Raw genomic sequence first — 14,363 nt, forward strand, 5'->3', positions numbered from 1 at the left:
TTCTGTTCTCAGTAATATCTTTTAGTAGCATATTGGAATAACTTCTATAATAATTCCTTTTATAGTAACTTCTATTATAGTAATTTTTAGTAATTGCATGTAGCAGTGAGCATCTTCTTCACCTTCTCTTTAGGAAGAAAAAAATGGCCAGAAGGCTTCAGAGGCAAAGGAGGTGAAACTGTACGGTCAGATTCCTCCTGTAGAGAAGATGGATGAATCACTCTCCACGCTTGTTAAGTGCGAGTAAGTTCAGTTAAAAACAAACTGGAAACCAAACATTCTATTTTCTTTTTATTAATTTTCAGTTTTTCTGCTGTCCACTGTGCAGATGTGTTTACTATGTTTAAGTGTGGGATTCAAAGCAGCAGCTTTCTCTTCTTCTCAGCTAAGCTTCTCTTTCCACACACAGTTCCACTTTTTAATTCTAAGATCCCTGTCACTTAACTGAGAAAATGTCAGGGTAGATTCTGTATTGATATTTGTCCCCAGAAAATTGGTATATTGTTTATTGGTATATCATTATAGGTCCGTGTTTGGAGTCTATCAGCTAACTGGCACATTCATGATCCATTCCAAAATGTAAAAAAAAAAAAAAAAGCAGACCCAACAAGGACTTTCAGAAATAAATTAGAGCTAGTTCAGAAATGTCACTGCATTTGTTAAGGCTAGGCATAAAAAAAAAAGATAATCCAGTATGTCATGTAAGTAACTCATGGTACTTTCCCAGAAGCTAAATAAAGTTGCAGAAGTCTTGATGGTTTGAAGAAATTTCGAGTCTGTTTACACATCCAGTTAATTGCCTATCTAATGAGAGAAGAATAGACAATTATTTCTAATGTAATGGTGTTTGGACGTGGAGCTCTTGTGATATAGTGATCCCTTGTATACTGTGAGTTGATTATTCTTGCTTTTAAAGGAAACTATCGTTGTCTACAAACTGCATTGAAAGGATCGCCAACTTGAGCAGCTTAAGTAAGTGACAAGCGGGTGATCGATTATGTTTGTTTTCTAGTTGCTTGGATAGGACATACATTGTAATTTGTTATATGTGTCCAGCTCTGTACCTGTTCTTATCCTTTTTAATTCCTTCCTCTTAGAAAATTACAAGTGACCTTTAAAATTATCAGTCTTACTGGAGAATGCATGTTTAGCAATAACAGTGTATTAAAGCACGTATCTCTGTGCACTAGCTTTGGCAGTTGTCTCACTGTGTAAGTTTAAAAAAAAAAAAATCCATTCAGAAAGCACCTTTGTAACTTCCAGTGGGCCTAGCTGTGATATTCAAAACATAATCAGTTCTAGAGCGATTTAATGACCAATTTCCACGCTCATGATGGAGACAGTCAGCAGTTCAACAACTCTGTAATTGCAGTATTGGTTGGAGTGAGGCTGGAGTATTGTAGGTCTGGATGGAAAAATGCCATTCCACTTTGCAGAGGATTTGGTTTGATTTTGTTCTTACTTGAAAGGGGCATGCCATCTGCCTGGAAGTGAAACTGAACTTTTATTTCATGGGCAGCCATCTCTGAAACCTTGAAACTCCTTGTCTTACTGACTGTGTCAGAAGGTAGTCTGTTCAGAGTTAGTAAGGAGAATATGACATTTTACCTGACTTACAGCATCTCCTTATATGTGAAAAAAAATCCCATTTATTAACAAGAAACTTTCTTTTATCTGTTACAGAAAATTTGAGGATTCTGTCTTTGGGAAGAAATAACATAAAGAACTTGAATGGACTGGTATGCACTTCGTAGTATCAGCTCTCGCTAACAAAATGGAGTGCTGTCTAGAATGTGGGATAATTCCCCTATGATCTGTTCACTCTCGTACACACTGCTTATGAATTTTCAGATAGTATTTCTTTGTTTGTTTTTGTTTAAACACTTCATTTCTGGAGATTCTTCAGGGCTAATTTACTACATAAAAGGATTTTAGAAAGAGGGAGTTCATTGTCGTTGACAACAATGAGCAGAACTTTTATTTGAAAACTGCTGCGTGTCTGTAAAGCCCCTTAAATTCCACTGGCTTTACATGAAAGTAATTCCTACAGACTTTTTGGATGAGGAATTTTCTACCTGAAGACACTCAGGTTATGGTTCTTTACTACAAATATTGGTGGTCTTGTGAACACACACTTCATTAGAGTCTGGCCCTTTTATGTTAACTGGCACCCTGAGCAACTAGCCCCTCTAACACAGTTGTTGAATTGCATTCACTTTATGTATACTTGCAGTGCACAAGCAGCCAAATTTGTCTCCTCTGCCTCTATGCCTCTATGTCATATTCTAGTGTTATTATTTCTGTCCTCCTAAATATATTTCCTTTACTCTTAATTCCCATGGGTAATTGTCATGCATAATTAGGGATCTGCTTAAAAAGAAATGAGGATCAATATACCTGAGTATTTTCTTACATGAGGTGACCTGTAAGGGGTGAAGAGAGAATCTGAAGAATAAGGAAGATACACTTCGCTTACCTGAATAGTCCTGTCATTTTCCAGGAGGCAGTTGCAGATACTTTAGAAGAGCTGTGGATCTCCTACAACTTCATTGAGAAACTGAGGGGTATCCGTGTAATGAAGAAGCTGAAGGTTCTTTATATGTCAAATAATTTGGTGAAAGACTGGGGTAAGCCACGCCTCTCTATCCTGTAACTTCGCGTGCAGTATGGTGAATGCATGAGTTAAGTCACGAAGCGAAAAATAGTTCTGTAGGTACCTGGGCTTTAAGTCTTGCTGATAAGCCTGCAGACACACACGGAATCCCTAAATATCCACTCCTGCAAGAGATTTAAAATAGACAGAAAATTTAATTTAACTTCTAAGCCCAGTGGAGTTTGTTGTTTGAATCATCTTTCTTGGACTTCTTTTAAAATACATACCTGCTCTTTAACCTGATACCAGCTCAAGCCTAAGCAATCCCTAGCCTGTTGTATCTCATGCTGTTTATGTTTGCACTGAGTTGAAAGGAAGGTTTGGTGCAGATGTACTTTCCATGTTCCACAATCTGGTTCATGTTTTCACCTTTGTGGTTGCAGCAGAGTTTGTGAGACTGGCGGAGCTGCCGTTACTAGAGGATCTGGTGTTTGTAGGCAATCCACTACAAGAGAAATACGCCTCTGATCAGAACAGCTGGATTGAAGAAGCAACCAAACGGGTACCCATGCTGAAAAAGCTGGATGGTGAGTTTGGGGCATGAGGCAATTGGTGTGAGTTTAGCCACCCAAAGGGAAATGAATCACAACCTCAGAAATTCATCTGTGTGCCCAAGTAATGTTCCTCCCTCCTCTCTTTGGAGTTATTCAGAAGTAGGCTAACTTCCAGCAGCTGAATTTTGCAGCCCTGGCTACAGGATCTTCTGAAAGTGTTTAATGGATTTTGGAGTATTAAGTCCAAGTGGTCTCAAAGCTCACAGCTGGGCTTTAATTTATCCAGTCAAATAGTTTTAGTATGTAACTAATAGGGAACTGAAACATACTGGTTTGAAGTTCTCTTGTGGGGTTCACATGCTGACTTGTGTAACTATATAGTTAAGTGTTTAGCATGAAGTCAACAAGGCTTTCATCTGCCATGTTGAATTAGTTTCCCCCAACAAAAGAGGGTGACATGGGGGAATGGGCATAGACAGGGATATGTTCTGCTTTGCTTTTGGTGCAGGGGCAAGTTTTCAAAAGTTCATTCAAGTTTCCTAAATGCCTGAATATCCTCCTCTTGTCACTGCACTAAGGCTCAATTTCTAAGCTCTCCTCTCCTTTCTGTCACTGATAGGAAAATATATTAAAGTATGTCTTTAATGATTAGTGTAACAAAGTGAGATAATTTAAAAAATAACCATATTGTTTCTTGGAATCACATTAATATAATTGTATTTTGCAGTCTGGACATCCTAGTTAGGTATCACTGCTAACTTGGCCATGTATGTCATGGAAATTGCAGCACAAGGTGGGGGCCCAGCAGGAGAAGGGTGATGTGCTAGTGGGTTGTTAGCAGTTGAACCGACATGGTGCATCTCCCAGTGACCAAGTTAGGCTGATCTTTGCAGGTCCTGCCTTAGTACCTTTTTTATACCCTGTTACCCGAGAAGTTAGAAAAACATCCAACAGAAGATGTCATCAGTTGAAGGCTTTTGTAGTTAAGAGCAGTTCAGGTATGTAGAGGTTCATGTCTACAGTTAGAAGCAGTGTCAGGAAATACAACTCTTTCCTCTTTCTGCCAGGCCGACTCTTTCCAACAGTCCAGATTAGCTTTCAGGTATATCAGCATTAAATTTCTCTGCATAATCTATTTGTAAATTTTTGCAGATTTTTTCTCTTTTTTTCTTGTAGGTATCCTAGTTATTAAACAAGAAGAAGAAGATGAAGGAGCAAACTGATGACACTTTCTTGTTGGGTATTTAATTATTTAAGTAAAACCTCAGATAGCTTGGTACATAGAACTTTTATATAAGTGTTTGTTTTGAAGAAAATCTTTGTCCAGTTTTTAAAAGACCAGCTTATCTCCAGTCTCTCACCCAAAGAGTTAGTTACCAAAATTTGGGTGCACCAATTTTGTCAAGGTTATGACACCTTCTGTAGAGACCAGTGGAGTTGATTTCATCTGCTGTTTGGCTAGCAAGAGATCTTCACCTAAACTAATACATTGCTATTTTTAATCCCTGATTAGTGGTCCTTGTTATTCACTCTTGGGTTGTAATAGACCCATTTTAGCTTGTTAGGTGCAGCTGGCCATTATCATTGGAAACACTGAGGCCAAAAGAACAACGTTGTGGTTTAGAGACATGTTCTAAGCTTTGTTGTGTTTAATTTTGTCATAGGAATCCCTCAATATTTTAAATATGCAATTTTGCCTTTTCATCCCCTTAACTGTTATGCCAAACAGGCCCAGTACACACAAAAAAGGTAGTGGTCTGATGATTGCTTGTTACTGGCCTTAAGTTTTGAATGGGCTTCTTGCATTGGAACTCAACTGTGTTGCTTAGAAAGTCATGTATAGCTTATATATTTATTTATTCTAAAGAGGCAGTGGGAATTCTTTGCATGGTTTCAGTGAGACTAAAATATCTGCTAGCTTGGTTTTTTTTGTCTCTTACTAAGAAATTATTTTAGATTGGAATATGTGGCCTATTAGCCCACAGCTGGTTCCTAGTTTTGGTTTGGGTCACTGGTGGACACAATCCTTCTCAGCTCTGGAATTTTCCTATAACTAAGTAGGCTGATACTAATACAGAAACAAACAGTGAACAAAAGACCTGGGCTTGAGGACAGGAAATTTTGGGTTGGGGGATATTAATTTTTTGTGAAAGCACAGATGTAAGCAGTGGGAGAAAGTGTATGTAGTTAGTGGGGAAGGCGAGATGAGATGGAACGTGGGCATTGGAAAAGAAGTATTGAAGATGTACTAAATGTGCTATGTTGCAGGGTAACCAGTTTTAGTGAAGCCCCCTTATATGACAGGTAACTATTTTTAATGTAAAACATTAAACAATGATGAAGACATACCTGATTACACTGTTGGATGCCAATAGTGGGGTTTTTTCTTCTTCTCTTCAGGGGACAGATCGAGTCACCCGAGTAGATTTTTCTGCAGCTTGTTTTTGATTTTTTTAAAAGCTTTTCTTCTAATTCATGGTACCATCTTTGTTTAAACTAAAATGGCAACAAGCATTCCAGACCAGACGGAGAAGGGACGGAGGCAGAATGCCACTCCATTATTTTGTTTGTGAAGGTGTGCCAGGAGTTGAAATCTTGTAAGTCACGGTCAGAGATAAAAAGATAGAATTGGCCTAAGCAACAGTGGTACTGATCTCAAGTTCCAGGTGTAATTGTAGAAGATAATTCTCTCTCTGATCCATTTTTAAGTGAACAGTGTGAAGCAGAAGATTGCAAGACAATCACAGTATAGTTTCAATATATTGCTAGTTATTCTATGACTGTTAGAAGAATTCTTAAGCATTCCAACTTAAATTGGCAATTGCTGATAAGGCTTGAGTTTGATTTAGATCAGTTTCTTAAAATAAGGTCAAGAGAGCAATGGCAAAAACTATGGGCATTCTTCACCTAGCACAATGTATTTCCAAGCAGCTGTTCTCTTGACCAGAAAACAGTTTCTTGGTTAACTAATTTTCAGAATAGACCATGCAGTGCTCTTGTCATAGCTCTTGGTCACAAAGAAAAGCATCTGAACCTCTCTAGCTGCTCTCTTCTAGCATATGAACAAGTCTGGTATGCACAGCTAAGTTAGTGGCTCATCTGAAACAGGAGAGTGAGTGAGCCATGAGCACACGGTCCAATGCCAAGTAATCCTGCTGGTTGATTTTTTTTAAATACCTAAATATGATCTAGGTCTGTACATTTCTGAAGGTCGTGTCAGATACAGCAAATACTCTTGTGTTGGCTATTTTGGGACATTCTGAGAGCAGAATTGAACTTAGTGTTCTGACTGTGTGGTGATGATTGGAACAAGACACAGCTCCATTGACAAGACATGAGGGATAAGAGCAGTTCCAGGCCCTTGTAAGTGACCCATACAGGCTCTACCTACGGGAATCAGTCCAAGAACTACTGCAGTTGTTGGTAGAGGGGTGAGTATTGTGCATCCAGCTGTCATCAGCTCTTCACAGATTAACAGCACAAATTCTCTCTCTCTTTTTTGGGGGCTGCATTATAAATACCACCAAAAAAGAAAAAAACCAAATCATTATTAAAGGAATGGAGCATCCAGTCTCAGCACAATTGTAACAGCAGTAAGGGACACTTAATATAAGATTTCCCTCGTCTTTCACCCTTTCTGCTGTGATAAATTAGCACATAATTTAAAACTCTTCTGATAAAAACTGTATGTCGATCTCAAGGAAACAATACGCTAAGAAAATAATAAGCTGTGGCTCTCATTTGTCAGGAGATCCTTCAGCTGGGTGAAAGGTTCAGCTTAATGTTGCGTTGCCTGATCAATCATGATTACTCTCAAGAACAAATCAACCCCCCCTAAACCTCCAAAACAAGGAAAGTTTTCCTAAATTTTAAAATTTGCACTTTAAAATTATGCACTGGATGTGGTGGACGACATACATACGTGTCAGAAATAAAACAGCTGATTTGCATACTGATGGTGCTACCCCATGTCACGTATAAGCTAACAGAGACGCTTGGCCTGCATACCCACAGGGACTGGCTGAGTAAGATGCCAAAAGGCTTGTCTTTCTGTATTACTCTTTGCTCTTCCCCATCTCCTCACATCCAATAAAGCAGTAAGCACATTATTATTCATGGATGAAAAGAGCACCCATGTAAAACTTGCAAGCCATGTGGAATTCTGCTTTTCCCTGAGAAATGATGGAGGAGTAGCATCCACTTTATTCCTTAGAGAAATATCCTAAAACTAAATTAGTGATAGGAAATAGCTAGGTTTTTTACTTGCTTGTTAGCACATTGACCTGTCTTCAAAGAGCTGATATATGCAGTGATTATAGTGAGAACTGCTGTAAAAATGGGAGAAGAGACCTGAGGAGTAGCAGATGACTCAGGTTACACCAGAAGTAGACTCATGTAGGAAAGTCTTCAAGCAAGAGAGCACTTTTAACATCCCCTTTGGCTATCTTTTGTATACAGTAATTTTGTAGCATGACCAAGCTGTTAAATTTGCTGTGTTAAATTAAAATGTTCTTCTGTGAAACTTGTTTAAAAATAATATAATGTTATTTTATACAAATGTCTTTGGCTGTTGTGTAATGAAATAGTTCAGTTTGTGGAGAGCGTTCAGAAATTAAATTCTGTTCTCATTAAACTTTCCTAGCTGCTCAGGGAGCAATGTATTTAGAGTATGTAAATGCTGTTCCTTATTGCCTCTATATTTTAGAATAGAAAATAACATTGACTTTAAAAATGCTGATACATTGTGAGTGTTGTCATCTGATACATAAATATTTTTCAATCTTTTAAGACACTGGTTGTCGGACTTTGTTCTTGGGTCCTAAGAGAAAAGTCTACTGCTGTGCAGGAAAAAAATCCAAATAAATCAAATAAATGGCTAGTCTTTCTTCAGTACAAGATTACTAATTCACTTTGAATTTAAGTTCTGTTAACAGCAATATAATATCAATTCCATTAAACCAGGACTAGAGAAGGTTAACTGATTAATAAAACTTCTGTAATAGAAACTTCAGCCTTCAATAGACAGTGTCACTGAAATGTAATTTCAAAACTCGGATATAAAGGAAAAGCTTTCTACCCCACAGTCCACAGCAGATGGTGTCAATAACAAGAATAGCATCCCACAGTGATGGTTGTAATGCTGTTTAAAAAACATATAGGGAATTACTGCAGCATTCCTCACAATACCACTAACTCAAAGCTTACTAAGTCACTAAAATGCTTCATAAGGTGTCTTTCAGTAATTGAAATAACACTTCCACAAGTTTGGGCTTGGATCCACCAATTAAAAAAATGTTAAAACTGAAATACCCAAAACTTGTGTCTTTTTTTTTTATCATGCAAAGTTTATTTGCATGGTTCACAGATTTAGTACAAAGTAGCCAACATTTAGCACTTGTGCCAGTTGGATTCGATGGGGAGGCAAATACACTATTTAAAGCCCTAAGTGAAGTCTTAGTCTGGGGGCTGAAGTGAAGGCTTGGGGGTTCCCTGTCTCATTTGCCCACCAAGCAAAATACCACTTCTCCAAACGCTATTGCTGATCAACAGCCACATCCACAGGAGTAAATTAAAGCAAGGACTTCTACACTGAGCTGAAAAAACCAAACATTTTAGTGTCTTTGGCTGAGTATCTTGGCAGCTTTGCCAAGAATATTGAAATGAAAATTTGTCAGCATAAATTAATAACTACAAAGGAAACAGGTGCACTGCCTTAGAGTCTAACTGAAATGGAGCAGGGGCCAGTCAGACACTGATACACGTTTCTACCATATACTTTATGCAGTGAAACATTTGCAGCTTTTAATGCCTCCATGCCCATAGGTGTGAGAAACACCTATGTAGCCTACTTAACTAAAAACAGTTAACTGCCAAAACAGAAGGAACTTTTGTTTTGAGGATGGATGGAAGCATATTAATATTTAAAATCCACAACAAGAGATCCAGCTACTGCCAGAGGAAATGCGATTAGTGCTCTGTAACAAAGTACATTTAAAAAAACCCCTTAGATTCAGGTAACAAAAGTACCTTTAAGACAGTATTCACTAGAAGTTTTTTTTTTTTTTTTAACTCTACCATTGAAAAATATGATGCAGTATGATTTATAACTGGAGTAATTGTTCCTACAACCAGCATATTCAACTGCTAAGCAGCAGGAAAATGTTAACTCTTTCTCCAGCAGCTCTAGATTTACTCCAGTCTCTGTCCCAGCCACAGCCACCCAGGAATTCAGATTTAATACAAGGCCCCTCAGGTACTAAGTCAGCCCATGCTGCCTTTGCTCTCTGTAGTTGTTTCAGGTAGTGTCAGAATCCAGCTGGCCTTATTTACAGCAGAGAAGTGAACCTAGAACTATTTCCTGTGAGTTTCTAATATGCTATCAAGGTTCTTACTGTCATTCTGGGAAGGTGCTTGGCTTGGAGTGGGACACACCCACCATCAACACTTCTGTAAAGCAACTGGAGCTGCATCTGCCAGTTATTTTGTTGGATATAAGGCATAAAACACATTGCAGGTATCTCTGGGAGAAGTTTACGTTGAACATCCTCAATGATTGCTGTGGAAAATACAGAGGAGGGTATGAGAGAGACTAACTAGGAGGACTCAAAACCACTTCCTTTGCATGAATGCATCGCAATCACTGTGACCCCAAACCCTCATACCATCAAAACACTCAGCTATGAAACTATTTTTTAAACCTCATTTAATAAAAGGTTTTTTAGATATATAGAGGATATTAAGTAAATAAGTTACATAGTACATTACAATCACATCAGCAAGATTTCCTTTAGTGTATTAATATTTTATAAAAAAGCACACAAAAAATAAATTCAGTCCAGTCTATCACAACTGTACAGCAACAGGTAAATATATTTATATATGTACATTTTAAACATGTAACAGTCTTTTAAAAGGTGCCCTAGGCAGCGAACACAAAAAAGGAAGTGTCTGCTCACTTGTTAAAATAAAAGTAATATACTTTATTATAAAGCATTTATACAGTAATTACAAAGGCTGACTGCTCCTGTACAGTACACCAAAGCTTTGACTACAAATTTAAAAACAGAACATAAAAAGAATGAACACAAAAAAAAAGTTTATATCAAATCGGAACTACAAGGGGAAAAAATACATGTGGAGAAGCTGCAGGAAACTTTTTTAAAATATACAATTACATTTCTATAAAAATATATGTTGTCTTCTAAACGGGGGAAGTTTTTTTTCCAGGCTCAGCTGTCAGTGGAATCCTAGCCTTGGAAAGAAAAAGTCCTTAGACAGCTCGGGATTCAGAGTTTGTGTCTTCCTAGCATTTGACACAAGAGGGAATGAGGGTGAGTAAAGCAGCTGAACCCAAGTGACGAATTTCCATAGAAACTCACCCCTACAAAAATCAAACATGATTTGTAGACACTGGTTCTCTGTCTCTTTAAAGCTTTATAAACTTTCAGACATACATCAGAAGATAAAACAGTGAGAAAGTTTGTGGGGAAAATGTTGTTTAGAATAAGGTTTCTGGCAGAGGTAATCACTGGACTAAAAGTGCCATTGTATGAAAGCAGACGAGACTTCTATGGCTATCGCCCTCCCTACTCCCATTTCTTTTCCAATAGCATATGTATGTATAGGGCCTGAAAGAGGATTAAGAAGTATGTAATTGCTGAGAGTCAGAAAGGTCTCTATTTGTGATCTGGGAAACCCTTTTTTTTGAATGTTGATTTAAATTTAAGGTTGTTGCATTGGTAAAAATGACCAAAAATGTCAGAGGGTATTTTTAGGTAATTTGGACCTCACTTTACATGTCTAGTACGGGATTAACAGACGAGTTACCTTTAACCTTTAGACTTTCTCTCTTTGCCCTGCGTTAAAACAGCTATATTCCTACCTGGTCCTAGCTAGCAAAATGCCAAGGTCCTGCACAGCCGATTGAAATTTTGTAGGCCTTCAACTTACACAGTTGTGTTCTCTGATACCGTTACCTGTATCAGTAAATGGAAAAACATCAAATAAATGCAGCGTTGTTGCTCTTGCAGCTAGACTGCAGAACACCTGTAGCTATATCAGATATAAGCATGCACTTGTGACACGTATCTAGTAATTATATACACACACAGTCTTACAAAACTGAGATGCTATCCCATGCAGATCACAAACCTGAAAGACTGAATCTGTCTGTAAAGGGCAAACAGCACAGGCAAAAGTACGCCATCGGGGCAAAACACGATCTGTCGCTGCATCTCTGCAACAGCCAAAGTTGGCATCAAGACTCAAACAGGCAATGGTTTTGAAATACAGCCACCTGGCTACCGGGTATATGACCCTCTGAAGCCTGATCTCGCACTGTAAAAGGCAAATCTATTAGTACACATTTACAGAAGTTACAAATCTTGTATTTGTTCCCATAGAAAAGACAGCTAAAGCAAAGATATGCCCTGTTCAAACTCAACTTAATGACTGAGCATATACTGCCTTTTTTCTAAACAGCAATCTCTTATACTAAATGGGAATCAGTAAATAAGCCTTTAAATAATGGAAAATAATGAGCATAGGGTTTTAAAACTGACAAATCAACAGAACAGACTTTTTTTTCTTTTAGAACATAATTGGAACAACACAGTCTTAAATTAATATGTGCTGCAGTAAAGAGCCACTCAAGTTATTCCCTACCCTGCTAAGAAGAGTAACAGAATTAATTCCAGATTAGACAAATGCTTTGTCCACAGCAATCTGGGGTTGGTTGGTTTGTTTTTTTAAAACAATTCTCTGCCAACTTTTGCTCGTAGGCAGGATCCAATTCAGACGTAGGATCAGTTCCCAACTCTACCATAAGCACGTGGGCAGCAGGTTTGGTTTTGCTTGTTTGTTTTTAAACAAGACACTCACAGGAGCATTACCGTGACAGAAAAGAGGTCTTCTGGTGGCTACTAGGACTATGTAAACACGCTCAGAAACATTTCCACCTGATGCCACTTACTTGGAATATTTACCTGATTTCGGTCAGCCATGCTAACCCACAGCCATTAGAGGTTATCCTCAGAAAAAGCCCTTTTCTGATTTTCTTCCAGTGACAGCTCTCCCTGTATCAAATCTTTCTGTCCTCTTCTATTTCTACTGCAGCAGGGTAGGAGAGAAACAACCAGTACTGGATTCAGTGTGTAATATACACACTATTCCTGTGCAAATAAATAAAATCTCCAATTTGTTCTTAACAGCACCTCAATAGCTTATCCTTGATGAAAGGAAATACATTTCCTAAAATAGGGAGAATCAGTGAAAGATCAGGTCTTTGGAAGACTACAATAATGCTTGCAATCAAGCATCATCATATCTGAAAGACGACTAAAATGGTACTTAAAGCAATCCCATGATTTGCTCCCTAAATCTTTGCATTTAATTTCATCCAATCAGTTGTCACCATAATTTCCTGTGCCATACCCAAAAACTGCTTCAAGCTTGAAAACTCCTGAGAGCCATGACTAAATGTTTGCTTATTATCTCCCAGGCATACTTCCAGACACCAAGAATTAGTATTTTTTAGTGTACATTTACTGCATTTAGAGTAAATGCAGGTGATACACAGAGCAGAAGAGTAAAAGGCGGGGACTTTCTGCCCATAAGAACAGCGCATTTCAGCACGAGCCTCTCTGCAGATTTGCCTTACTGGAGAACACACTTAAGTTCTGCTACTTTAGCATCCTATTTTCTAGCTGGGACTATACCCACTAGTCAAAGCAAGCTGTCCGTCGCTTTTTCCTAAGCATCTGCTGCTGATCGTTGTCCGAAACAAGACCTGGAGCTAGACAGAGCTTTGGTTTGTCACAGTATGAACTGCCTCTGTTTTTTCCCAAACTGTCCGAAACAAGACCTGGAGTTAGACAGAGCTTTGGTTTGTCCCAGTATGAACTGCCTCTGTTTTTTCCCAAAGGGATTCCGCACTGATTGATTTTGCACTGTTCTATCTAGCAGGACAGTGAAAGCATTTTCCCTGGACGATTTGATTAACCTTATTTTAGTTCTCAAGTTTAATCAGATCTCCTCACCAATCCAAAAAAATCTTCATTTTTGACATGTTTCTCAATGTCTGCCAGTTCCACATCCATCTCCACTTCTTTGTGGAGAACTCTGTGTGGAGAACAACTCTAATGTGTTTCCAGGCCTTCCCAGTCTCTGTAAAGTAACTGCACACTGTTCTACTGCTGCGACACTGGTATTCCAGGCAAATACATTCATTACAACAGTATAACAATATCTACATCACTTTAAATCCTTCTTAGATATACTCACAAGCCCTGCATGTTGCTGAACTGTTGCCCTGCAGTTCTCAAAATACGGAAACTATTGGCAACTTCCCAGAAACATACTTCAGAACTTTAAGTAATTGCATCATTGCTTTTTACTGGAATCAATCCCAGTACTACAAGTGGACCATGAGGTCCAGCTGCTTCACCTACTGTCTGTCCTGGCACAGTGTGGTAAAGGTTCTGTTCTCCCTACGGGCCCTAGGATAATGGTAGACAAGCATTTTCTCCAATTTACAGAAGGAAAAAAGATAACAATCAATATTGAAACCCTTAATAGGAAGACTAATTTGCTTAAGCTTCTTTTTAAAGATTAGTAGCTTTTAGTTCTTTGCAGTTTTTGAATGATTTTAACAGTTCGTGACATGCCATCTGCTTCCACAGCCTGGTTAGTCAAGAAGACCTGTGCATGTTGGGACATGGAACAGTCATCCAACTGCTGAAAGGGAACACAATTTTGTATAGGAATGAGAAATACAACCTTGGCAGAAAACTGAACACTTAAATGCAAAAGTGTCAACACTGAAAAAAGTACAATCCTTAATGATACTCCTACTTATTTTGTAAGAGTAGTAACTGTTTCTGCTATTAAGGAAAAGGATTCTCTCCAAAGGCATACATACATCAAAACAAACATGGTACAATACACAGCCTCCCTGACTTAGAAAGTAAAGCAATCATGGTTGCATAAAACCATGGGGCAGGAAGAGACTGCCAGATGACACGCTGGAGATTAATGCCAGGTTGACTGGAAGGTGCCTGTAATCTAGCAGCTCAAAGGGTCAAGATTTAAAAGAAAAAAAAAAATCAGCCAGTCAGGAACACTCTCTAGTTCACATACAGCAACCCCTCTAGAAACCCTGCGGGGAATGCAGGAGCGATCGGCTCCTTCAGCATTGCACTGCTGGAGCAGCGTGCACA

The 14,363-nt window shown here is 38.5% G+C and overlaps 1 protein-coding gene across 1 annotated transcript; it reads left to right on the top strand.

Moving 5' to 3' along the window:
- Nucleotides 1-139: 139 nt before the first annotated feature.
- On the top strand, nt 140-4,670 carry DNAL1 (dynein, axonemal, light chain 1). The gene is made up of 6 exons (XM_010075194.1): nt 140-243; nt 917-972; nt 1,684-1,739; nt 2,501-2,627; nt 3,037-3,180; nt 4,324-4,670. Exons 1-6 carry the CDS (start codon nt 209-211, stop codon nt 4,368-4,370), a joined length of 465 nt encoding a protein of 154 aa, XP_010073496.1. The 5' UTR covers nt 140-208; the 3' UTR covers nt 4,371-4,670.
- Nucleotides 4,671-14,363: the final 9,693 nt, after the last annotated feature.

Source organism: Pterocles gutturalis, unplaced genomic scaffold (assembly GCF_000699245.1).
Source record: "Pterocles gutturalis isolate BGI_N339 unplaced genomic scaffold, ASM69924v1 scaffold12382, whole genome shotgun sequence".
Classification (NCBI taxonomy): domain Eukaryota; kingdom Metazoa; phylum Chordata; class Aves; order Pterocliformes; family Pteroclidae; genus Pterocles; species Pterocles gutturalis.